Genomic DNA, 27,919 nt, shown 5'->3' with positions numbered 1-27,919 from the left:
TGAAGTCTTGAACAGTGACTTTAAGTTGCTGTTAGCCCAATTCAGCTATCTTTTTTGTAGAATTTAACATCCATGGTTTTATGGGAAATAACTTTCAAGATTTCAAGGCATATTCTTCCTCTTCCCCCATCTGCTTTTTAATAGCCAAGAAACTAAAACATAGCGCAACATATGTAGCACTTCCAGTGCTACAGAAGCTTCTACAAAAAAAGCCAAAAAGCCCTGTTAGGAAAAAAAAAAAAAAACAACACACCAACCCAACACCTACATTATTGGAAAGCAGTTTGCACTTCATTTCATTTCACCTGATCTCCCAAAGTGCTTTTGGAAACATTAAGACAAGGTGCCAAACCAACATATTCCACCTCTTTTGCCCTGGGCAGATCTGTCTCTGAATGGCATTCCCTGTTTACTCTCAGCTGTTATTTTTCCTCTTTTGGCACAGGTGTGTTACAGAAGCCAAGCTGACCTCCTTGCTCAAGACTACAGAGGCTGTAGCAGGTAGGATAACTGCTCTGAGGGAAATCCTTGCCTGCAATTCAGCCAGCCCTGCTGGGCATATGATGGCTGTTTGACTCCCACAACAATGACTAGCCACAAGTTTTTTGAAATAAACAGAGACCATCTTTGGAGGCCATGAAAGACCAGGTCTGTTTCTACCCTAGGATATTTAAACAGAGCTGTGATCTGGGTAGCCATCACTTTTCCTGCTGCAACACTCTGAAAAAGCAGCAAAGTAGCTTCATGCAGTTGCAGAAGACAGCTAACGCTAGCCTGGACTGCAGCTCTCCTGTTCCCATTAAAGCCACCTACTACTTCAAGTCTTCTGAAAAGCACCGGTGAGATATGTACACAGGTTTTACCTATTGACACTGAAAGAGGTATAGAATTGTGTTTTCCTAACTCAGTTGACCCCTCCCCCCCCCCCCCCCCCCAGTTCAAAGTCACTTTGAAATACTTGCTTCCCCTTTTATTCATCTAGCAAGGGCATATCGCAGTCCTCTGCGATAGGAGGATTCATCTCTCCTTTAACTTCTCTTCCATAATCCTATCCCATCTCTTTCCTTTAAAAATTATTCCCATGCCTGTGCACCCTGAAGGTCATCTCAGTAATGGCTCTTGGAGATCTTTGGCTGGGGATGTACTAGTCAGCAGCGCATTACATTTTCTTATGAAGTTCTTATTTTTTTTTTCCTCTGCAAGTTAAAAAAAAAAAATAAAAAAATCACACCACCAAGTATTTTCTTATTGAGTTTGACTTCCTAATCCCAGATTGGAAGCAGTCTACTTAAGCAAATTAATATGACAAAGGCACTTGTCTGAGAGCAACCAAACAGCTTAATTAGAACAATATAGGTCATGAGCAAGATGACAGTATTTCATTTTTTTTCCTAACTCCCTTCCACCACAGCCCCTTGTCCTTTGTCTACTCGAATCAGCTTTAGAATGTAGAAAGATCAAGGCAGGTCCTAAGGTTAGGAATCAATCTCTTCTAAAATAATTGAAAATAGAGCACAAGCTATCTTCTCAACTAAACCCATAGTTTGGATCTGCAACAATCCTTGTGCTTCCCTCCCAAGGGATCAAATGAGCACAGACAACACTGGTTTTCACAAGCAAATCAATGCCCTTGGTAGCAATCCTGCTGTGGCTAGACAGCATACAAGCCTTCTTATGTTACAGTTCAACAATCCAGTGGGGAAGACGGACAGACTCCAGGCTTTATATTAACAGGAGAACCTTCAAGTCATCTAACACCTTCAGTCCTCTCACCTTGATCCACCTGAAGTGGTCAACAGCAGTGAACAGTTAATGCACCATTAGCAAAAATTACCTTTATTTTGTGCTCCGTACTCAGCATTTTCATACCTCAGCTGTTGAACTCACTGAGTAATTGAAAGGAAGACTTTCTGGGCATTTTGAACAACAGTTCTGTTCCAGACATGGCCAGATGCAAGTATCGGGTACTTATTGATCATACAGCTGTACTAACATTTTCCAGACATCACCTTTCCTATCACAGCAGTACCTGACCTAGCAAGAAACTACTGAAGTGCAAAGCACGGCCAGAGAAAACTTACTACAGGGCAAGGGCTGATCACACCAGCACGTGCCTCAGAGCCCGAAGTGGAGCAGAATAGCAAGGCATGCACACAAATGTAAGTTTATAAGCGTTGTGGAGGTGCAAGTTTCCAGCTACCTTTCAGCACTGCTGCGCAGCAGTATCTACTTGCCTGTGCCCACTACAACTGAATAAATCCAAGAACCAAAACCTTACCATAAAAACCAGAATTTCAGCTTACTCCTACCCGAGGCAGGAAGGCCAACATGCAGGAGCCCTGCTTCCCTAGCTACAACATAAGTCATGTTGCAATATAGCAAGTTATTTGGAAAAAATCTATTATATAGTGTAATAATTAAGCAAGCCACGTGGGTTCTTCTGTAGCTAGCTTTCTCCCGAAAGTGGCAGGGTTATGTTTCAGCTCCAGTAACTCGTCTCTAAGGCTGTGCTTTCCAGAGATGACAGTCCTGCCAATAGCGCCAGTCCACAGGGCTACAACATCACTTCAGCTTGAGAGCTTCTCTTCTTGGGTATGGACCGGAAAACTTGACTCTTTAGAAGGCTGCATCACTTTCACATAGAAGCTAGTTTTCCTGGCAGCCACACCAAAAACTTGTGTTTCTCCAAATGAGGAGTCTGCTGTTTCCCTACCTTGAGGGACTGGAAAAGTGTGCAACAAGAAGATCTCACGGTGCTTAGGTAGTATTGGAAGATTTAGCAATACTGAGCACATTCACAAGACACCAAGAAACCCACTGTCATCATTACCCATTTTTATCTGAAAACAGTTTTATCCACAGTGCTGGAGTTTGAGACTTCTCACACCTATGAGACAGTGTCTTCCAACTCTTTTTCAACCTAGTTTAAGACAATGTATGGACACAATTTAAGTCAATAATAACCTTTAGAAATCAGGCTGAGTTGGTTTAGTGAGGGCAAACCAGAGTAAAACTAGATTTAAACAGGTGCCACAAAGAAGGTCTGATGCACCTGAGTACTGTTGCATGGAGGGGAGAAACACTGCCTTTGTGCAGAATGCAGTCTCATCTGCACCGAGCTTGGTCTTGCTCGGTTATATCCATTTGTTTGGGGGGGAAAAAGGGTGTCTCAGTACTTATAGTGCAAGGCCAAGTCACTTCGCTCATGCATCATTCAGCATCTCAAGCTCTTCTTCAAATTCAAGCCACTATTTAGCTGACTCGAATCCTATTCCCTGATGTAGCACTTACAGATCCCACTTTTGCTTTAATTCCAGAATCCAGATACAAACATAGTACAAACCAAAACTGCAGTCCCTGGTAGACTTGTGCAAATACTTGTAAAGGACAAAAATTTTTTTGTTCACATGAACAAAACAAGTTATGCAAGACTGCAGGTAAAACTCAGCATAGTTAAGGCCAAGAGGAGAACCACTTTTAAAATGAAGCAACTTTTTTCAAGTAGCACTACTTTTCAAGTAGTTTTTCAAGTAAATTCCCACTAAGGACAAAAATTCTGAAGGGTAAATAGCCAAAGCCCCTAATAAAACTGAGAACTAGCAAGACGTTTTCAGCTGACTAAATCAAGCCTGGTTTGGCCAAAGCCTCCAAGTTCCCTTTTGGTTTGGGTTGAGCTAAATTTCATTCTCCTTTGGTTTGGCCAACAAGCTGAAAAATCTATTTTCACCCAGTATTAGTCACATGCTAATGTGACTATGCTGGGCTATGATTTAATGAGATGCCAGGTTGTGTTCTCAGCAATTTTATCTTGATCCTCCAATAACTGAGCTCATAAAAAGGGCATTTAAGTTAAAGCAGGCATTCCTGCTTCGCTGTTCTCCTCCTCCTTCCAGCCTGTGTATCTAGAGGCACTGAGTGTGGCACTCAGATGTTGAGAACTGGCAATGCTCCACCAAAATCACTGATACACCGAGTCACATATGCCACAGGTCTGCCCCACGCCCAAGATGTTATCAGAATAATAACACATTTCTAAAACAAATCATAAAAAGGGTCAAACTATGAAGACCCAAGAGAAACAGAAACCCTCTTTAAATAGGGCAAGAAAGGAAGTTAATTCAGAAACAAATTATCCCCTGCAGTAAGAACAAGTGCCCAGCAGAGGTAATCAGCTAGCCAGCCTTTTCCTGTCCCAATGTAGAACAACAATGACACTTCTTGTTCTCATCCACTGCAAAGAAATCTTCTTCCACTGAGCAGCTCCAGGCACAAGCTTTCAGAAACCAGAATTTGCAAGCAAGGAATGAAGCTGTGACCAGCAAGCCAGCTCACCCGCAGCTTGGCACAGGGTTGTTTCAGCAACAAAGTTGCTCCAAGCTGAATATTATTTTAGAGTTGTAAACACACTTTGCTGAGCTCCAGAAAGACCCATCCCCTCTACCAGTTAATCTCTCTAGGGAAAAGTCTTTCCTACAGGTCAACATGCCAGGAGGCACCTCCTCCTCCCTGTACACATGCTGCAGGCAGTGCAACGAGTCATCCTTCTCTCCAACAGATCTCCTTTAGGGAGATCATTCCTAATGAAGGGTTTGAATTGGAGAACTCCCTTCTCATAACACAGAACCTGCAAGAGCTTCAGCTCTCCAGCATAACCTTGGACAGCCCTACAAAGGTGGCTACAGGCACTTAAAAGAAAATCAATCAGTTCTTTGAACCCAAAGAATACTTGAGAGATGATGGTTATAAATTTTGGAGAAGAAGCTCTTGTTTACAAGACTGCAAATCTTGTAATAATTCCTCTAAAGGATAATATTTGTTTTAAACAGTTGAACTGTTAAATTTCCCATAGCATCCCATTTTGCTCTTTGAAAGAAGGGGGATTATTCTGAGGAATACACAGTAACTGACACATCTCTATTTGAAATCTATTCAACAGTTAAATCAGAAGCAATGTGGCTTTTATACAGATCCACAAACCTCTGGGTCTGGACAAATCCTTAAATACATGAAATGGATCTCAAAAGAAGTAATGCAAAGCCTATTAGTAACATGCTTCACACAACAATCAGTTATACATTAAGTCTGAGAAGTTATTACTCTTAAACTTTACTTTATTTGATCAGCAGTCTTGCCTGATATCCAAAATAACCTCACAATACCTGTTTTTGAAAGGCTACCTGGGTTTTTCTGAGTTAAACTCTCCTCCGCAGGAATCATTGCAATTGCACACTACATCAGAGTAAGCAATTTTATAGCAATACGGAGCGCACACAAACCACTAAACCACTGTTTTCTTGCAGAACGGCTTCTTTCCTCTGCTTTGCCTGTTAAAACAGCTTTAGCAAATCAGTTAAATGTACTGAAAATAAGTCCTTCACCAATCCGTGTGCCTTATCAATGCAGTGAAGGGAAATGGCTCTTCAACTACTCAATCCCGACTATGAAGCGGCTTGCTTTCATGTTTTTCTAAGGATTCAGCTTTGGAAGAAAGCAATTATATCCATCTCCTGGCAAGAAGAATATAGCCTGGAAGTTGCAATGCCTGGGGAATTCCACTCAGCTCAACCAGCATTTGTTCAATAACCCACTCAGCTGGTGTTTCTCCTAGGTAGACATCAAGGAGAGAGATCTATCAGCAGTCAGTTAACAGTTACTTTAATATCTTTAGCATTAGGTATCCTTCACTCCAAGGGAAAAATAAAATCAAAAAGTAGATAACCAGGCATTTGCATCTCCATTTGTCAGAGAGCAAAAGAAAGAATTGGGTGTAACAGGACTTGTGTTGTGATGACTGCCACTTCTTCTTATACTCGCCATTGGAAAAGGAGGGGCGGGGGGGAAATCTTCCTTGGGCTTTTTGAGCCAGAGCTGTGCAACACCAAAACCAATAGGTCTCATGGGGCTTCTTCCCCACCTTTCCTGAGCCAGACACACAAAGCACCCAGTTTACTTCCTCCAGGCTCTGGGTGGTTCATGGGGAACTCAGAGCACCCTATGGAAGAGTATATTGATCTGCTGCATTCATTGCATGCTGGAGGGGTACAAAAGTACCTCCCTAAGCTCCTACTAAGAGCAGAGCTTCCTCATGCTAAATAGCTGATTAAGTCTCGGGATAACAGTCCATCACTCCCTGTTCTGGGACAGGTCTGGCTATGCCTCATCCCAAGCTCTCTAATGAAACAATCAACCAGCAGCTTCACAGTGAAGCAGCAAGAGATGTCCACGCCAGTTTGTCTTGCTGTTCTGGCAAATGCTATGAATAGGAGAAAGAGTTGTGTCCATGGTTCCTAAGGTATGAGATCATGTCCTTGACTGATGAAGCTAATCTAACTTTGGAGATTTGCTCTCTAGTTGGAAAACCATCATGTATACAAATACCTAGCAACCTTCATTCTTCTAGAGCTGAAGACTGCTTGTTTGGGGGGTATGAAGTACTGTGCTGCTCTTAGCTATGTAGAATTTTAACGAAGGAGTCTTAAGGTTTCCATGAGCTTACATACCCAGGTATGGCTTCAACAGGATCAGGTTTTGGTAAAAAAAAAAAAAAAAAAAAACCAAAAACAAAAACAAAAAAAAAACCACAAAAAAAAACAACAAAAACAAAAACACACACACACAAACCCTAAATCCTATTGTGAACCAGAAGCCATTTTTTTCATTTTTTTCCTGGACTTCAGTGGAACATTCAAACCTTGAGATCTTCAATTCCCCAACAGTTTGTTCTGTCATGTGGCTATAAGCCCAGATCCATATGGCACATCTGACCTTGCTGGCAGTTCAATAGACCTGAAACTGTCAGGAACCACTGAGGATAAGTCAGAAAAGAAAGAGCAGCACACTCTCCAGCACAGAAGAGATGGAACTAAATTTTTGTTTACATTAGGAATGCTCTTCTGCAGCCAGACTCTGCACAACTCTCTGAAAATCCTACACAAGTTTTTTTCTTTCTGACTCTAAGCTAATTTCAGCTTTAGTATTTCCCCTCGAAATCAATGCAAAAGCAGCACTACCAAAAGCATCTATGAGCTGCTCTTCCTCATTGATGTAATCCTATCGTGATACTCAAGCCTATCTCATCCACTTGGAATAAAAAGTTAGTTAAGGTGCACAAAAAAAAACCCCAGCAGTGCTAATTTCAAATTTAGCAGACGGTATAGACTAAATTCAAGGATAAAGAATCCTTGAATTTAGTCAGATATCTTAAAGGTTCTTCCCACTCATATGGGGAAATTTTTCATCAACAAATTCCTTTTACTTCAGAGTTTGAAGTTGTTTTGCAATCTGACTTCAAGAAAAATGTAAGATCTAAAAATATGGTTCACAATCTGTTGCACAATAGCTACAGCAGAAATACAGTGCAATAATTAGATAATTATAGTTAATAACTCATCACTGCTTTCCCACCACTTTCTTCTCCCTCTTCAGAATAACAAAAGGAAGAAACAAGGAAAGTTTTGCACAAGACACCTTCAGGCTGTAAGCTTATTTTTCAAATCATGTCTTGTCATGGAAGCATCCACGTGAGTAATACTAGCATTTAAAGCTTTGGCATACTTCTACAGAAAGGCTGAACCTACCCTTTTCAGCTTCATTTATATAGTCACAGCACTCATATCGTTACCTCTAGAAACACTTTGTTATTAAATCAACACTCTCCAAAGCCCTCCATAGAGCCATGTCACATGCCACAATAGAAACTTCCACCCTCTACTCTTCCTAGATTAGGACGTATGTATCCTCATTGCTGCTATCCTACCTATGGCATCCAAAAGGGAGAAAACTGCTCAAAAGCCCTCTTGGTTGATCAGTACAGAAAGACCATTTTACTGTATAAACTCATCTTCTTCGTGCAGGCTGCTCTGTGCATGCCAGGCGTAAGAGTAGAGCTGACGGTAGCACGTGCAGCACAGACATTATCCAGTTCACTTCTTTCACAGAACAGTGCCCTGATATACAATAGTTACCTTTTTACACAGAGACCACATTTTTCTCTTTCATAAGAGATTAGAAACAAGGGTGGGGTTTTTTGTTTGTCTGTTGGTGCTTTTTTGATTTCAAGTTTTTAGTGTTTGTCCCCCCCCTTTTCCAAAATCATCTATTTCCAAGGCCGAATACTCCATATTTTTTTCCCAGCCATAAGTAGAGGATAGGAGAACTGCTAGTAGAAAGAAAACTATTTTGACAGTTGTCCTAGCAATCAAACTGACTGTGAAGGCTAGAATATGTTCACACACTCCCTGAGCCTTCAGGCACCTATCCAACATACCCTAGTAATTTCTCTGGGAATTAACATATTTCTTGACAACTTGACTCAGAGACTGCATATGCATAAAGCAACAGAAGTCAAATATTGCTTTGGTTGGCTCAGGGACAGGTTCTGGCCTTCCTCTGTGAAGGGACATTTTGGCTCACCCAACACACTTCACTTCAGGACAATAATTTCAAACCTTTGTTTTGGTCAAGTGGAAGCTGGGGCGGAGCCACCACGTCTCATCAAATCCCAGGTGACAGAGTTCTTACTGTCTTAAGGGTCTGCTCCAATGTTTAACAGTGCTGAAAATTAACTAGTGTCTGAATTAATTGTCAGACAAAGTATTCCATGTCTAAATAGTGTCAGAATCTGACTTCAATTTTCAGTTACAAAGTTTAGATGTTTTCATCAAAGGACCTAAGAAATCTTTTGGTACAAGTTCCCAGACTTTGGCAGGCAAAGTAGTCCACAAACCAGCTTCTTGTCCCTTTCAGAAGTTTCTCTCATTAACATTTCTCAGTAACTAGCATTTTCTGGTTCAGATTTGTTTTTTTTTCAGCATTCTTAGCTTGTTAACACCAGATTGCAATAGCATCCAAGAGCTTAATGCCCTGTAGAGACTGTAGTCATCTCTGCTCAGGCTGCTGCTTGAGCATTTGCAAAGAGGAGGAGTCCAGTGCTGAGACTGAGATCCCACAGGCCAGGATGCATAGATGGAGAGGGCACCACCATCCCAATTTACAAAGGCACGTTCTGAACCGCTATTCTTCCCAGCAGGAGTAAAAGTTACAAGTTTTGAGCAGCTAGTGGATTCTGCTAATCTAACCCAGGTACTTACATGATACAGAGCCAGGACTGTTGATACTGCACCCCTGTGACTGTCGCTGTGACCCCTTGAATTGTATCTGATAAGAGGTGAACTAGGAAAAGAAGAGAGGGAAATGTTACAGGCTGTCCATCTTTGGTTTGCAACTGCAAATAACATTTCCTTTCAAAAGGAAGCTGAGTACTAAGACAAAGCATACTTATTTATCTGCACAGTAGACTGATGCAAGGGTGGGGGGTGACAGAGAAAGATGGAAACATTTGTCCTGATGCTTCTGAATTCTGTCCTTAAACTATTCACAGCTTGGAAAGAGAGGTGTTTTCTCCTCCCAACATCAACCTACTGCAATATTAGGTTATTAGATTAGCATTACTTAACACACACAAAGGACTGGAAGAGATGTCTTCCGACTCCCCTGCCCTCTCTCCCCCTTTTCCTAATTACTGTTCTCAGATTATTTTATGGCACTGCTTAATTTTTCTTTATTGGCAGAAAGCCTAAATTAAAGAAATTAAACGCGAAGCTTTAAGACAGGTAGGAAGAAGTAACTAAAGCATGAACATGCTTACTACATGCTCAGGACTTGACATATCTGTTAAACAAATTCACTCAGGCTGTGACAGTTACATTTGAGGTGCGATGTACATGTTTGTGTATTCATTCCTGTTGACTCTGAAACGTCATGGGTGCCTACAGAGAAACAATGCTTAGTTAAGCTTCTTTACATCTTGGGTTAAAAGGTAGCGTTTTAGACTACGCTATGACATTTGCTGATAACTTAAGGTGACACGTGAGCCAACAACATCGGCTAGGGTTACCCTAGTTGATGTTCTGGAGGAAAACTAAGTGCCTCTCATCCCTTCCAGTGGGCTGGGAGCAACATGAAGGCTTAGCACTTCCTAAACAATTACTCCTCCAAAGCAAACTTCCCCAGCCTGTGTGAATTCAGATGGAGAATCACAAGGTCAAGGAGCCATTTCTGAAGGGACACTGGCAAGTGTCTCTTTGCTGAAGAGCATTGGACACTTGTCTGAGGACAAGTACGCCTAATGGGTTCAAACAGACAAGACACTGAAGTGCTGTAGACTTTTCAACCCACAGAACACCACCACGTGTCATCTTAATGAAATGGGGGCAAGACTCCACCAAAACATAAAAATCCCAGAAACCTGAGACCCGTTAGCCTGGGTGACATGGAAAAATAGAGCCCCAGGGTCTAATGCAACATGCAAGTCTGGGGACCATATAGTAGTGAGTGTTCAACACGCCACTAATAGAAAGGATGACAACAGTAACCCACAGGCAAAAGCAAATCAAGAGTTGATTACCATTCCCTTCTCGTGGGGTCCCTGAATCCGTGAATAAAGTGCTCATGATTTTTTCAAAGTTGCAGCTGGGCTCCATGTTCTCAGGATCTTCAGCAAAGTGTTTCAGCATCTCTCGAAGAACATCATCCAAGGAGGTGGCCGTTTCATCAAGGATGATGCTGGCTCTGGCCAAGAACCCATCCAGGTCTCGGTGGGCTCTGACTTCTTCCTCAAAATTCTTTAATTTCAGGTACTGTGTTAAGAAGGGGTCAGAGCATTAGACAACTGCACACAATACCTAACAGCAAAAGCTTAGGATCTGTGTAGTTCACAAGTAGTTTTGTTGAAGTTACTGCCACCAAACCACTGATTCTGGAATCACTTTGATTGTTCAGATCACGTTATAGAAGAAAAGGAGTTTTATGTTGTATCATTAATGCACTGAAGGCCTGCATCTTCAATTCTTATCCTAACAGAGTCACTATAGGTGAATGCCTAGGCACCATTTAACACCCTGACATAGAAAACAATTAAAAAATCGTTTTGTTGCCTAGGATAAAGCACAGAAGTCACCCTAAAAGCAAAAGAGCTTAAGGTAGCATTTTAAATCTTCTTTAGGTTTAAATAATTTGAGAAGTTTGCAAAAACATGGGAGAAGTTATTTGGAAGAAATTGACTCCAAGCTCAGCGTGTGAAAGAGTTACTAGTATGCATCTCAGTGCAACCTGACCCAGTTCTCAAGCTGGCAACCATCTCTCCTCAGTGCTCCCAGTTAGGGAGCCTGAAGTGGGAGATGGGGAATGCCATCTGGCCCATCAACCTTTTTGATTCTTCCTAAATTTCTATTGTTCCCACTCCCAAGTAAGTTTTCTTCCTTTGTGCATAACATTTAGCTTTGAACCAATGTGTGATAGGAAGTAAAAAAAACCCAACCAAACAAAAACCAGACAGCAAAGGCTGATACTGTCTCAACTCTGCTGATTCCCTCTGCTCTCAGACTTGTTGGTCTTGAGACAGAAGAAACAGCCATGCTGTATTACAGAACCTCATCTCCTTTCTCTATTTGCCAGCTGTGAAGTTCATTAATTGAATGATCAAACTACAAATGCATTGTTCCTATTTCCGTCCTTGGAAATCCACACACAGAGTTAGCACTCACAATACTGGTCAAGAAGGACTGACAGTCCTGTCCTTCCCTTTAACAGCTTAAGACTGAGTGACAAAATGGGAACAGCACTTTGTTATACAGATCTTCCTTCTGATGGAAAACCAGCCAGGCTTGAATTTATGATGTTGAGGACCAGATTGTCAAGATACATTTAAACTCTCAGCTCCCCTTAAGCTCAGTAAGAATCAAGCTCCGAGTTACTTTTACAAATCTGACACCAAGTTAACTCTACAATCAGGACCTTAGCACAGTTCTCCCCCAAGTTACAGGGCCACCCCAGAGCCTGAATCATGGATCCCCTCCTCTCACATACCCTCTATACCTTTTCCATTTATAGCCTAGACACGGGGAAAAAAATGCTAATATCTCACTAATTACTGTAATTATCAGAGCAACTATCAAGTTGTCAGTACACATCCATTGCAATTAGCACTGTTTTACTTTGCATCAATCACTTCTTACACAGCATCCTTGAGAGGGAGGATTCTCTGAAGGATTTTAGCTCCCAGCCTCAAGGCTTTGTTACCATCTGGTCTTAGGAAAGGAGACAGTGACACAGCTACATTGCAACTCCATCTAAAAGAGACCATGTAGCTGCAAGTGGCCAAGTCAGTCTCAAATTATTACTGCATGAGAGCAGATTAAAACACCTATCACCATCTGTAACACTGAGGTTCATGGGGTCACCATATGACCAGTAGCCACCTCCTAAAGGCAACTCATTTCAGCTCATGTGGCATACAGAATCCAACCTAGGATGTACGTTCAAACAATAAAGAGGCCAAATGACCTAGACAGCATTTAACAAGGTGGAAGTTAATCAAAGGTATTCAGAAGAGGGCTATTATCTGCCCATGTCATCTCAATCAACACTGATCATCCAGTGAGCTGTGCATAACAGCATCATTTCCTTGTTGCAACATGACAGTGCTTTCAGTGGCTTATTGCAAGTCAGCTCCATCTGTGCCACAGACTTCAGGCAATGCCTTGTGTAAATCACGTTCCACACATCAATCTTGGTTTATTTCCCTGCTTCTAGTCCTTTACAGGAAATAAGGATTGGTATTGCCCTTTCTATTACTCCCATAACATTGGGGAAGATATGCACACTACAAGGCAACTAGCCACCATGAAAAGATATGAATACATCACTCCCTAAGACAAACCAAGATGGAAGAACTGCTACAGCAACACTGCAGAGATAGCTCAGAGCAGAACTGTTCCAGTCAGGACACCTGCTGGTTTCAGAAGAAATTAATGACTGCTCCTTCACAAATATTTTTAGCTATATAGTCAGTTCACACCAGGATACTTGATGCTGGAAACTGCTTAGCAAGAAACTCAAGACAGCTACCCAATAGCCATTTTAATTGCATTGAGTATCCTTGATTGCAAAGCTGCATATTGCATCATGGAAAAAAAAAAAAAAAAAAAAAGAGGCTGTTGTGCCAAAGGGGGAACACATTGAAACAGCCTCCTCTGGCTTCAGGCAGGTCTCTTGACCAACCACCATAAGACAAAGTTTCACACTCGATCTGTGCAAAAAAGGGCTCTCAAGACTACTCATCAAGGCAACCCAAAATGCAAGTTCTCTTCTGGGTGACCGCTCTGGAGACCACCTCCCCCTGCAAACACTGCAAGAATACTACAAGAAGGGGTGTCCAAAAAAGCATGTTGTCCTGAACAGAGCTCTACCTGTGCCATTGCCATGGCTGCACTGGGCAAGTCCCTCAGAAATACACCGTGATGGTCATTAATAATTCAAACCATGTCAAATAGCTGCTCCTTATTTATGTCTACCAAGTGCCATGCCAGATAGCAACTTGCCCAAGACACAGACTGCCCTTCCAGCACTCTCAAACAGGCACAAGAACCACAGACTACCACCAGAGATGGGTTCAATCTAGCAGGAAAATGTCTCCAGGACAAAAAGCTCTGACCCAGCCACTCCTTCTAATGATCCCCCCCTTCCCAGACACTTGGAGCCATCTCTTTCATGACTCAGGTCCTAATTTCCTTTGCATTTGAAACACACAATTTCCACTTGTCCTCCCTGGAGGCAAAAAACTGTCAATAGTGTCTTTTCTCAAGCCCTGATAAAGCATGCTAGCTCTCTAGTACTTCTCGTTCAACACCACACTAAAATGCTCAAGCATGAACTACAGGTAAGAAAAGCAAGAATCCTATAGCTCTAAAAAGGAAAAATAAAATAGAAGAGACACGTGTTAGCAGTTTCCAACTATTTCTTATCAAATGCAGATCCTGCATTTGGGCTTAGAATTTGCACGTTAAGTGATTAAGTTCTTAGGTTACTTTCCATCAAGTGTATACAACTCAGAACCTTGGCACTAGTGTTAGACAAGACAAGTTACTGACAAATACATTTCCATTCCTGAGCACAGAATATCTTATTTTAACTTCTACGACAGAATATCAGTTTAATTTTTTGTTGTTTTGTTTGTTTGTTTTTAAACTTGGGGGGAAGGTTTCTTCTACTCTTTTCCTTCCCCTACTAACTCAGCCTGCTGAAATACTTTTTCAGGACTTGAGCTGTCTCAGAGGCCTAAAGGAAAGCAGAGTTAGAGCTCTCTGGGCTTCCCTAAAAAGCTCCCAAGGCTTTGGTACACTGATTTAAGAACCCAAGTTAGAACCCAAGTCACAACCTTCAACGAAGCCTACGATATATGATTTCCCAGGATCAACGATACTATGAGTTTTCACACAGCCAGCCAGCCCATCCAACGGGCAGGTGAGGGATGAGTCCAGACAACTAAAAGCCACGGCTCACAGCCCCAAAGACCAAGACTGCATGTAGTATTAAATACCAACTTATTTCCTCTCTACATACTTTCTGTATACTTTCATAGTTGGAGATCTGTAGTAATACAACCTATACAAGGTGGGTTGTGGGGTTTTTGGGTTGGTTTTTTTTTTTTTTTGCACGCGTTTCCACCTTATCCTTACTGAGTTATGATCTCGAGAGCAAGTGTAAACTAAGCGTTGCTTCCTAATCGTCCTCCTAGACTGTGTGTTTCCAGGGAATTCACTCCTGCTGAACCTCGTGAAGGCAGATCTGATTAGCTGGAATAAACAGGAAACCAAATCACAGCAATGTCTATTGGGTGTTTCTGCTTTCAGCTCGAGAGGAGCTCAGCAGCCTGACTCTCTGTGGTATATACTTGGATCGCTTTGCAGGCAGCTGCAGAAGAGAAAGTGATGAATTAACATGTCAAGGAATTGTCTGGGACAAAAAGCAGTGGAACAATCAGAATTACAGAGAAATTGTTTGGAGAACAAGCAGCACATAGCCTTTAAGGTTTAAATAAAGACAGAGGAATTCAAGGAAAGACATAAATATATTTTCTGTTTAGGCCAGTAAAACCCACCTCCCCACCCCCATGGAATGTTTTGAGATCCTCTTCTCTGCTTCTAGATGATAAAAAAAATTGATCACACAGCATCCCTACTTACCTTCCTTGATGTGTGCAGTAACACGCAGCCAGCACTTTCATTTTCAGCTAGAAAGGGAGGAAAAAAATAAAATCAGAAAAGTGTTACCATTGCAGGTACCTGACAGGCAGCAGGAACCAAGCAGAAGGCTTAAAACAAGGTGCAGTATTGCCCTCTTGGCAGAGGATGATCTCTAGAGAAAAGCAGAGATTCAATTTTTACATTTCCCATTTTGGAAGCGTAGACCAAGTGTACGAGCAGCCTGTGGCATTATCTGATCTGTTGGGGGTTGTATCTTGCAGCCTTTATGTTGTTGTTTTTTGGTTTTGGTTTTTTTTCTTTGTTTCGTTTTTTCTTTGGATTCCCTACATATTTTTACTCTTCGCTTCTTCCCTCAACTCCCCCCAAAAATCTAACTCCTAATCCTTTAAGTAATCATTTAATCCAATGCGTCGTTGTTTGATAGATTGAGGCTAAGATTGCATGAATCATGCTCATTTGGAAACCATTCTTGTCCTCATTAAAGAGTCAACAACACCCAGGCACTTCCAAGGGAGCGGGTTGGGAGAGATCGCACGCAGTGACTTGAAGATGAGCACATTAGTGTCCTGTCAACTCGCCACGCTGCCTCCATAAATCTAAGCGTAAAGCAACAGAGCTCTTGGGAAAGAAAACTGCTCTTTAGAGACTATTAAACATCACTTAATATGCAGCCAAGATACAGGGACGAGGGTACCCGGGAAGTTCCCAGTTCAAAATTCCAAGCAACAGCATTAACATTTTCTTAGGGTATCTATGAAGCAATTTTTTGGGTATAAGCTAAAAACACAAATAAAACCCAGTTGTTTTTGCCACAAGCCCACTCCATACTGCTTGCAGCCAAGACAGCTTCTCTGTAGCATCACTAGTACCAAAGGTACTGCGTGTGCATCCTTCTTTTTCCAAGTCCTCATCTTCACATTGTCCAAAAAACCTGCAAGTCTGAGCTGCTACCAAAATTATACATGAAACACATGAACAGTTTTCATTCAAATGAGCGTAGCAACAGCATGGAAAAAACCACCGAGGACCAAAAACTTTTCCAGAGGCCAAGCTGTGGAAAAATACCAAGATGTAACACACTTACAGCTATTCGGATGAGGTTTTTGCTTTCTTTGCAGACCTGGACTTCCAAATCCTAACCTACAAGAACTGCTGACCACACACACAGGTACCTTCAAGCCCAGCCCTACTACTCTCCAAAAATAAGCTGACTGAGGATGCAATTCACATGAAAACACCAGAACTCAAAAAAAGCAATTATTTTTTGCATGCAGAAAGCTCCTTTAACCAAAACCTCCCCTGATCAAACAGGAATTCAAGTCATGTCTACAGTGGGGTTAAAAGGCTGCAACTCAAAACTGGGAACAGAGTTGACTGCAGTACAGAAGAGAGAAAGGATTGCCTTTGTCTCCCACTAAACAAAATAAGATGGTTCAGAGGCTTTGGTTACATCACCCAACTTTTTCCAAAGTTCACTTGGATGCTGTACATGTGATTAAAAGCATCACTTAAGTAGACAAGTCTACTGGTGCAACGGTCCCAATTATTACTAGTTGACACATCTTTTGAAAAACACAAGCTGTTTCATCTAAAAAAATGCTATTTATTATTAAAAAGCAAGCACCCAAATAAACCAGAAACATCAAGCATTTTCCCTAGGCTCTTACAGTTGTAGTTTTCCAATGCTCACTTACTCAACTTACAGCCTAATTACACATGCAAAAGTATGCTGGAAGATTTGGAAGCCATAAATATTCATTGATGAGAAAACATGTTTTGGTTTTTCTGCTCTTGCAAGAAATAGTTCTAGAGACAAACACCCACAACCCCGAACAATAGCAAGCGTATGCTAAAATGATATCTGCAGTCTGTCCTTACGGATGCATGCAAACACAACAGAAATTCACATTGTCTTTTTACCATACAGCAACTCTTGGCTCCTCTTATCAGTTTCAAGCACGTTTCAATCTTCTCTGCTGACAGGTCTCTCGGGTACTCATCACAGATGAGCACCGAGTGCTGCTTTGTCAACACAAGCAAAATCACCTATGTCTGTTAGACCAGGATCTTTCAAAGTGGGTACAGATGTGATGCTTTGGAAGGCCCAGAGCCTCATTCATCATTTCATACAAACAACATGCCACTCAGACTTGATTCAGGGAAAGGATGGATGTGGCCATCCCAGTTCTGGGCTGTTATCTTAAAGGCCCACTGGAGTGCTATAACGTTACTTGGGGATAGTAAAAATCCACTGGAACATTAAAAACAAGGCGGGGGGAGGAACACACAGACTTCCCAGGCTCTTCTGCCTGGCTTATGAACCACCCACTTACTGCAGGGGAACCCACTAGGCAATGTAGTTTAAAAACCTGCATGAGGTTGCCCATGACACATCCATTGAGAGATAGCTTGGCTAAAGCCCAAGACCAACCACCACCAGCTTGCCACCCAATTTTTTCCTCCTTCATGGCACTACAACTGCTTCTCTTCAGTTATAGAAGAACTGAAAACATACAATACCCTTGACCCTTGCTTGACCCTTGCACCTCCACAGAGGAGCTGTTCATGGAGAAAAAAATGGATACACAAAACCATGGATTCACCCTCTACTGACAAGGAAGAAACTATCCAGTCATCAGTTATGTCTCACTACCAGGAGTGACAATTAGACTTCACACCTGAATGTCAGAATTAAGCATACTTAAACAGAAAGAAGAGGTCAGGGCCATGTAAAATTTCCATTTCTATTTTTGTGATCCTCCTTGCTGGACAAAGCAGTCTGCAAAAGTCTATTCTGGGCAAGCGAGCTAGCTATGGGCATTATTGTCTCTGTCCTTACACACAGTTAAAAGGAGAGCTGCCAGGGGTGGCTGACCTTATCTGTTAGGCTGTGCTCCAGGTTCTGCCCAGGGGAAAACCAAAAAGTCAGCAATGCATCTCTGACATCCCCTGGCAGCCAGATCAAGGCAACACACATATCCCGAATTGCTAGGATGCATGCACACAAGCACGCAGCATTACTGAATATGCTACAAGCAACTTGCTGGGAGTTCACTTCAGTTTTAGCAACACTGATTAGTTGCCAACATTAGACTTAACACTCGTAGCCTCATGTCAGCACATTCAGAGCCCTGTCAGGGCACTGTGGCATGCCTCCGCCTTTTATTTCCCACCATTTACAGAAGAACAGGACCCATCCAGCTTTGACACGAATAAGGAGATATAATACTTGGATTCAAGAAGTGTGGCAGGAAATTTATTTACTATACTCCAAAGCAGTTTCATCCCAGCTGCCCTTTACATAACATCCCTGATAGCAACCCAGAGAAATGAAATCCCTTACCTGCTTCCCCTCCACACCCTGTTTAGATAATGACATCTTCTATGCAAAAACAACCCTGAAAACAAACCCATGAGTGTCATATGCCAAAGTTTAAGGCATTTCACCTTTTGCCTTAAGAGATCTCCTTTCACTTAAGATCCCCTTTCCATCCCTTCCCTTGTACAGGTCCCCAGTGCTGCCCTTAACACCCGAGAAAAGCTGGAGCAAAGCCACCCCTGCATGTCTGCAGCATCTTAAGACCATTTTTCTTTGGGATAAAGGAGTGGCAATCGCAGAGTGGGAACTTTTTGGCCGTGTAGGTGTCAGTGCACGTTACTTTAGATCTACATGCACTCCCCAGTGCATCTGCATGGTAAACAGGCTAAGTCGTCAGAGCAGAATACTACATTAGCTCTTCCTTGACTTTCTCAGAGAAATATCAAGGATCCGGCTTGAGGTTTAAGGTTTGACTTGATGGGGTTTTAATAATAAAAAGAAAGCTATTTTATCTGGGCATTGGTGATTTCTTCAGGGCTCTGAGCTAATCTAAGCCTCAACCACTTGTGCTGAACCACACTGTGAGCAGCAAAAACTGTTCTGCTTTTAGAATCTGTTGCCTTAAAAAAAAAAAAATAAAAACACACCAGCATACGGCACAAAGGGAGCTTGTTAGGAGCAGTGGAGATACCTCTAACTTGTCACTGGCAGCGAGGGATTGCACAAGCATGATCTCAAGGCGATCCTTTGCTTTGCTGTCCTGCTGTGGCTGCACCGAGTCTGGACTCATCCCCATCATACTTGAGTAATTTTGCTTAAATATTATTGGATAGATAAACATGCCCAAACTACCCCACATTCCAATGATAGGGTGGTGGGCTGAGCTGCAGCAGAAAACCTAGATTTAGCTGGGTTTATCCCTCTTAAACCAACACCCAGGTAAAAAAAGCAGGTGGGAATAAGCAACAAGCTGCAAGTTTCTGGAGCAGGCTGGAAAGGAGCAGGCAGGGCAGGGAGAAAATCCTCACCTGAGTAATTCCCAGCACAGACACCGCAATGGCTGGGCAGGTGTAGAACTATTGTCTCGCACATCTCTGGCCATTGTGGAGGAATTGGAAAGAGAGGCAGACAATACAGACTGACCAGAGCTCTCGCACAGAGGCAGGGATAAGATAAGAGTACTGAGTGCTGTGTCATTTGTCACACCCCCAACTCCTCAGACATGCACGCACTACAAAAAAAAATTATTATTTTTTTTTTTTTTTAAAAAGCTGTATTAGGTTTTGTCATTAAGTTTGAGGCAGGGGAAATAGATGTATTTTTCCATGCCAACTGGAGGGACAGGGCACTCAAAATCCCAGGGGAAGCTGCCCCAAGGCAAACGCAAGGTGAAGCACCTAAAAGGGAGAACACTGCCTTCGTGCAGAACCACCCGCACTACTCAACACCCCCCCACCCGCCCCCCCGCACCTCCCTTGGCTTCATAAGCACGGCTTTGAAAACACCCTCGCCAGGAAATTCGGAGGGAGGCCATCTCCCCCGGCACACAATCGGTGTATCCACTTTCCATTAGAGTATAGGAAGCTTCGGGAGCCCAACATCCCACGCTGACATCAAACTGCTAAAACAGGAGTTATCAGATGGAACGCGTGGGTCAGCATTGTGCCGCAAGACATAAAAAGGACCTTGGTATTAATGTGAGGAAATGTGACTATTGTGTACAGAATGATACCCATTCAGGCCCAGACCACTTGTCTCTGGACACTACTCTCTCTGGAATATCCTTGGCGCCAGCATCTAGCATTTCTCCTTGTCCCCTTAAAGAAAAAAAGTCATCTCGGCAGGGGCTGGGCCATGAATTAGAGTGCCGTGTTTTGCTCAGAGCAGCAGTGGCGGGCGTGCACGTGTGTGTCTCTGGAGCAGATTACAGGAAACTGTTGATCCTCTGTATCTAGGAATGATCAGTTGTCCAGAGGGTGGAACAGGCTTTAATTTCTCATGAAGCATAAATCATGTCCCATTATTTCCCCCCCACACCCTGACAAAACCACATCCTGCTTTCCTATTGGCTTTTTGCTGCCATCAGGATTTTGCCGCCTTCCCCCAAAAAACTGTTTCAGGCACCTCTCTGCAGCTAGAACCACTAGTATGACCATCAGCTCTAAGTGGCAAAACATACTGCAAAAGTTGAGCAGCTACAGCTCCACAAATCCCTGAGAAATTGCACCCAAGTTTACAAAAAGAGTCCCATGCAAGTCCCTCTATTGCAATCTGGGGAAAGAAGGAGAAGGTGAATTGTTTTAAAATGAAGCTGCAAGAAGAACAAGGTCTAAAGAATTGTTTTAAAACCCCAAATTGCAAGAACGAGGTCCAAACAATGACAATATTTGCCTGGCTGATTTAAGGGAGCTTCCAAGCAGATAAGAACACTATGACCGACAGCAAGGCTGTGGCCCTGCACACTTTGCAGACCCACTGCAACAAATGAAGTTTGCATTGCCTGTCTGCCAACTTTAAGGCTCAACCTGAACCAAATTGCTCTATTCGTTTGCAGGGATTTATTTTGAAGCGTGCTGTAGATAAAGCAGCAAGCGGTTGAATCCCCTAGTTCAGTGGTTCTGCGACAGGCTAAAGGGATGCAGGTATGTTCACCTGCAGGCCAGGGCCCAGAGGGATTTATGGAATAGCCCACATATAAAATACAAAAAGGCAGTCAATTTCACATCCAGATAGCACCAAGAGAGAAGGGTTAATACACTTCTAGCCGGATGAGAGAACAGGAAAGCAGTGGTAAAACCATGTATGAGCCTGCAAGCCACTAGACAGCTAACCTGGTAGCTATCAAATAAACAGGGCTTGTAGCACACCAGTCTGGAGAGGAAAGAGCCCCCTCCCCCTGCACAGAAAACTCACTGATGCTCCTCATCCTCTCTGGTACAAATTCCTAGGGACCAGAGCATCAAGCTGGGTTTTCCACTAGCAGCACAGAAAGGTTAACGTCCCTGCTCCTGTGGTGGGGGCTCCTTCTCCAACCTCAGGCAAGTATGCCCAGTAAAAAGGATTTCATTTGGGGTAGGAACGCAGTACCAACTTTGCAAAAATACATGCAGCAGGGCACAGACCTAACATTTTACTTATATGCCTTAATTGTGACTTAAGTACAAGTCTCTGCCTCTCTAAAAAACATCTCAATTCTCCCCCCAAAATACAGATACCAGGTCCAAAGGCATGCAGCTTCAGATAAAGACCCACCGTCATGTTGGAGCTATTAACATTTGTTGAAAATGGAAGTCTTGCCACCAAAACCAAAGCTGGAAGGATGAGAGGCAGAAGCAAATAAGAAAAGCTTTTCATCAGCTATTACAAGGAAACAGTAAAACACCCAGGACCTAAGTGTCAAGACTGAGAAGCATTTTAGTGCCTGGGCATCTACACTGATTTGGGCTCAGTATTCCATACAACAATAGCCAGTAATTAAAAATAAGATAGGCCATACCTTAAACCCTAGATTTCTTCAGGCTACCCTTATACACATCTGTGCACACACAACCCAGCATTTTATGACAACGGTTAATTGTTGGAGCTTTATGGGCTGTGCTATGTTTTGTTGGCTCAACGTTTAATCCCACGCAGCAATCTTTTTAAAACAGAATTACAGTAAAGTGCATCCAATTATGCTCATAGTGAGCTGTACATCCATCATATGGAGATTAACAGCTCGACAGGATGATGGCAGAGTTGTCACTGCGTCTGTAATTCCACCTACGTTGCCTGCCAGCACCCAGACCCCAGGGTACCAACTCATCCCCTCCCCAGATGGGATTTTTGGATCTTTTAGCCCTATGTTAAGGTGGGCTGCAACCTCACAGCAGCTTGCCAGAAAAGGTCTCCAGCAGGAGACAATTTGGACACCACATTCATCACAGAGACTAAACTGTGACAACCAGCACAGGCATGCAGAGGCTCACAGATATCACAGAGCAGCTATTTATCTTGTTTCAAGTCACATTAGAGGTTTCCCCTGCTGAAGACTTAGCAAATGCATTTTATGCAGCAGGTGCGTCTGACACTAGGGAGCAAATCAACACAAGCAGCACTCCTTGCAGAGGGTGGCCCGTGGTCAGTCCTTCTCTGGCCGGGCAGCAACCGTCCAAGCCCCAGCAGGTGTTGCAATGGGTTGCATGACACAAGAGGGCAATATCGAGCCCTCTGGCACAAGGAGGCCTTTCAGCTCCAAGATTTCACCCAGACTGGAGAAAGTAAGAAAATGGGATGGGGACAGAAACATGTTAGTCCCACACTTGCTTTTCCACAGTGTTTGAAGAGCACCAGAGGATCTTGTAGGATCCTGAAGCACTAGCTCCCTTGGGGGTTGGAAATGAGGTATTTGAGGGGGATCTTCCATTGCCTGGACAAGACCTGCCTTCCCCCCCCTCCTCTTTCTTTTCAGCTTGTCTTGCTGGAGACAAGCACTACAAGTGCTCAACTCCAAAATTTTGTTCCAGGAATGCAAAGCTTGGATATAAAACAAAACACCCAGAGAGCAGCAGCAATGCAAGGGCATTTCTGAAAAGTGTTCCCTTGCAGAGTTGAACATGAAACAGTACACTCCCAGGCGTACCTCAGCCGTGGCATAGTTAAACCTCATTTCTGGAAAGAGCTTAGAAAGCTTGTGAAGAGGGTATGTTTTCCACAGTTCAAGCTACTTTTGTTAGAAGAGCTTAAAGGGCTCATCTCAGCCACTTTCAAACACATGAGAAGTCAGCTGTCCAGGAGGATCAGCTATGCTTTCTGCAGCCAGGGACTGCTTTAGTATGTACAAAATCAACTCTGGAAGATGCTTCAGCAAAACCCCCTGTGAGAAAGAGCTGACAGCCCAGATGACTCAAAACCTAGAGTCTGAGGAATCCTATGCCTAATACTCACAGAGAACCACCTGTATTTTGGCTACCTGGACCACTGATGCTATCATGGGGAAAAAGAAGAAAAAAATAAATCTCACTTCACACCTACCCTTATTGAAAGTCTGGACTTTAGTTCTGCCTGAAGCCCGTTTTTAAAACCTCGGTCCTTGCATTTGAAAGGGGACTCCAGTACATCAGCAGTCCGTTTTTCCCTAAAAATCCTAAACATCTCAGCTGAGCAAAAAGGATACAACTAATACCACCATCAAACGTCAGTGCTTGAGGGAAATAAGGAAGCCTTTTTTGTCCTGTTTTGAATGGAAGGGAAAACACTTATAAAAAGCCCAGGAGGACACACAAGGAAAGTCAGCTTCTTCAGACTCAGAAGAATCCACAGCACGTGCATTCCTCATCCCTGAACAATGCACCCCACGGCATTAAACCCAGACTTGTCATAGCAGAGTACAGTTCCCCTTAAATCTTTCAATTAAGATGGCATTTGTAAAATTGCAGGCTTGAAAATTGCTAGATATTATTCTTAAGTTAAAGCCACCGCTCCAATTCAAAAAGTAGCCTTCAAGATAGTCAAGCAGAAGTGCAGGCCATGCCTATTCTGCATCACTGTTTCAAATAATTGCTCACTATAAATCAACTGGTATTTGCTCATAACCTAAAAATAACTTTGAGCAAATTTAAAGGATTCTCCAATACTGTGATGCCAAGTATAATCCAGAGCCCTTGCATTTAATCTCCAGAACAGTCAGTGCCCACACAGGCAGCCTCCAGTCTGCCTCCAGCTGCCGAGCTGAAACTCAGACTGCTGCCATGTCCCAGAGGCTTCATTTTCCTAGGCACATACCCCTAAAACCAGGCTTTGCTAGTCCTCCTCGCTATTTAGCATGTGCCTCAGAGAACATTAAAATGGTGTGCTAGAAGCAAGCGCAACCTCAGGGATTCCCCCCGTCGATAGCAAGTATTTCAGATAGCTTTACAATCTGCATTAACTAAGCTGTTTGGAAGTCCCATCCACCTCGCTCCTCATGTTGGGCAAAGTTTCTAAAGGATGCTGGCTTGGCAGGGAGTACACAGAGAGCACAGTTTTGGGCAGACATGTCCATCTGCAACATGACTGCCCAACCACCTCCTTTATGGCTACTTGGCCTATATGAGCCAAACCACCACTCAAAGCTGACACCACAGCTCCCCAAGGGTGGAAGCCCCAGGAACCCATTTTGCTGGTGGGTTCACCCCCAGTGCCCACACAACACTGCAGGCACCACTGCCAGCAAATGTCATCCTCCTCCTCTGAATGAAGCTGCCTTGTAGCAGGCATAGATCCCACTAAAGCATTTTTGGGGGAGCTTGGCACATGGGCCCTCACCTGGAGGGGGTAGTTCGTATTCATAAACGGAGCATAACACTTAACAGCACTGCCCTATACTGTAGGCATAGCTGTGTGCTGCAAGGGCCTTACCTCCATCAGGAATGTTTAACAGGCTGGTTTTCTCCTCATTTTTGCTATCTGCTTCAACACAGCAGGTGTAGGGATTGCTTGCCTCTAGCCAGGATGATTAAACCCGACAGGAACGTGTCCAACCCCAAGAGTCCCTCCTACACTCTTTCTTCCCTTACTGGCTGCTGTGGAGAACAGCGACTGACCCAGGCGACCCACGGCTCTGACTCACCTCCAGCATTGCAATTCAAACATGATCAAAACAACCTCCAAAAACCTTGGGAACCCCCAGAGCCACGTTCGAGCTATCTACAGGGACCGATACACACCAAGAATCCTCACCAGAAACTGCTCTCATCCAGTGACTGGACCACAGCCGCAAGACAGCAAGGCCCCAGGCCCCAAACTCTAGGCCTTGCTTTGAAAGAGCAAGGGAAAAAGGAGTCAGAACCCTCCATATGGATGGCTGAAGAACGGCTCGGTGGCCGTACTTTTATTGTGTTTTCCTAAAAAAAAAAGTGACCCCAAAATTTCGCAGCAAGGAACGACCACGTCTCACAGCCCCATGTTGGGGGGCAGCACTCACCAGTGGCATTTGGCGGCACCTCCAGGTTGACGTTGACGAAGAAGCGGATACTGTCCCCTGAGACGATGGAGGAGTTCACCGCGTCGAAGAGCTCCTCGCCCCCCGTCTCCTCCTTGGCCTCGCAGCCATCATCCGTGTCGCACTTGAGGTACCCTGTCAACGACATGGGGAGGGCGGTTAGCCAGGCCGTGCCAGGACCCAGAGCCGCCGGGGTGCGGGCGTACCCACTGATCATGGCCACCGAGGGCTGCAGCAAGGACTCAGCAGTGCCTGGGGCCTTGCGAGGAGCTTCTCTTCTCCCCTCACCTGGTGAGGGCTGAAAGTTATAAGCAATAGGCTCTGGCACATTTTAGGTTGGCCTCAGGCATGCGTCGGAAGGGCCGCTCCAGAGCCTGGCAGGGTGACAGCACAGGCTTCGCACGCCAGCCTTGCTCACCAAGGCAATAGCAGAAGTAGCAAATCCAAGGGGCTATGGCTCGCTCCTCTCAGATCAAAAAAAAAGCTGCGATGAAAACTCAGACTGGAGACCATATAAACACGAAGCAGCGACCCAGAAGCAAGAGCTGCGCCACAGCCCACCCCAAATGCAACACATGTTCATCAGCTCAAGTCAGGAGCAGCACAGCCGTTCGCTTGCAGTTCAGCAATTTGAAACTGAGGGGGGAAAGGGAAAAAAAAAATAAAATAAATGTTTCCAAGCAGACACCTGATAGGACAGACAGACCCACAGCTCCCCAAGGGGCAGCGGAGCAGGTCACAGGAAGCAGCAGCACCAAGAAAGCGAGACAAGTTTCTTAATTACAGCGGACAACTCCTTAGCCTTTTGCAATGCTTCTAATTAGAGTTTAACCTAGCCTCATTCAACAGCAAGCTGGTTCGCTGCAACGTTTTATTACGAAGCAGCTGGAGGACTCTTGTGGCATGCTCATGTATCATGTTTAATTAGGAGAATTAGGGACATTATAGAATGTCAATTTTTACATTACCAGGATTATTCAGCAGCTTCTACCCATCTTCTGACAAGTCTTTTATGCCTAATTTGAAGCAGGAGGGATATATTTCATTAGCTTGCTTTAGGCACTACAGCAAAATGAAAAGGGTGAGCTTCAAGGCGGAGGCTTGAATGGAAACTAAAATATTGATGGCTTTTTTTAAAGCCTCATATAAGCAAATGTAGAGGTGGCAGCAGCTGAAAGTAGCTCACACAGTCTCAGAGGGATCTCGAGCCAACAGCCCACCACCGCAAAAAACCAAGCCACAAGCAGGGAGGCCACAAACAGGAACTTGGCAACACAGGACAGGGGCTGCAGCACTTCCTGCCATGGGTGGCACACCGACAGGCACTTGGCATCTCCCCTGGAGGGCTCACAAGGTGCCAGGGGTTCAAGCACTCAGGTAACTTTTGAGCTGCTTATCTGAGGCATGGGAAACCCAACAAAAAACACAGATGAATCCCCCCCTCCCGATCTCTGCCTCCTTCAGGAGGAATAAATGTGAATCAGTCCTATCAGAACTGCTCTGAAGGCTGCAAAAAGCATCCAAGTTGCTGCTGTCCCCAACCAACCTGCCAGACAGCCAGCAAGGTGCACCAAGGGTGCTGTCCTCTGCTGCTGGTGGAGATGCCTCCATCCCTGCATGATGGAAACTTGTCCAAAACAGACAGAAAATGAAGTAAAGAGAACATACAGACACAATACCTAGAGTATCATGGCACTGTGAGCACCACCAGGTATGAAACATCTGCACAAGGGCTAGCAGATGTGAGGTGCAACCTACGTCCTGGAGAGATGGACGAGAACCAGGCAGGGTGCCTGTTGGCTTCAGAAGTACTACAAAGCCCCAGGCAAGCATCTTAAATCACAAGCAAAGTGTCAAACCTGATTTGGTTCCTCTGAAATGCATGACGGACATCTTAACTTCTCCTCAAAGGAGAGCACCCAGTAGTGCTGACAGCCCTCCTGATGCTACCTTGGGCCACCCTGCACAGCAAAATCAGGCTGAAATGGGCTAAAAACCATGATCCTGACTTTTCCATCTCAGCCATATCCAGGATTGCTGCCTCAGGGAAGTTGTCGCAACACGTCTGTGCTTCTCCATCCTTCTCCCTTGGCGCGTCAGACAGGAAGCACATCATGGCAAGATGCTTTGAGCACAGAGTTCAGAGAACAGAGCTGAGGTTTTTCCCCACTGTCCTAATGCAATTAAGACACAGATGGACAAGAGCCAAAAAGGGAAAACTATTTATTCACTTCCCAAGCCTACTCAAACTGGCTTGATAAGAACACAGCAGTGGTGAACCCTGAAAACAGAGAAGGCTGGAGACAGGAGAGAAGCCGCACAGGGACTGGAAGAAGGGCAAGGGTGGAGTAAGATTGGAGGGTTGGGCAGAGGTCAGCGAGGACTCTGGCAAGGGATGCATCCTCTGTTCCTCCCTCTTTAGGGAAGGAAAGAGCAGAACAAAAGGCAGCCGAGCCTTGTGTCCCTTGGGCAAGGGACGGACAAAACACTCAGCTTGCAAATAATCCCAAACCTGGGCTGTACAGGAACTGCATTCCCAGGCAGGTGTCTGCTTTGTCACTAAACTACCCCAAGGCTTCAAACCACTCCTGTTTT

General features: G+C 44.0%; 1 protein-coding gene across 1 annotated transcript in view; it reads right to left on the bottom strand.

Annotated features, from left to right (window-relative positions):
- SLC4A11 (solute carrier family 4 member 11) overlaps positions 1-27,919 on the bottom strand; it is a gene marked incomplete at both ends in the record, with an annotated part of 90,403 nt that overhangs the window by 39,230 nt on the left and 23,254 nt on the right. Inside the window, 5 exons of the mRNA XM_082482777.1 lie at positions 9,090-9,171; positions 9,705-9,767; positions 10,406-10,637; positions 15,024-15,070; positions 25,307-25,459. Coding sequence (XP_082338903.1) covers positions 9,090-9,171; positions 9,705-9,767; positions 10,406-10,637; positions 15,024-15,070; positions 25,307-25,459 — 577 coding nt within the window. The remainder of the gene's footprint in view (positions 1-9,089; positions 9,172-9,704; positions 9,768-10,405; positions 10,638-15,023; positions 15,071-25,306; positions 25,460-27,919) is intronic.

This window comes from Vanellus vanellus, assembly GCF_965231255.1.
Source record: "Vanellus vanellus genome assembly, chromosome: 4".
Taxonomy (NCBI): Eukaryota; Metazoa; Chordata; class Aves; order Charadriiformes; family Charadriidae; genus Vanellus; species Vanellus vanellus.
The sequence above is the reverse complement of the archived record's forward strand: the minus strand, read 5'-3'. Positions and strand labels throughout refer to the sequence as shown.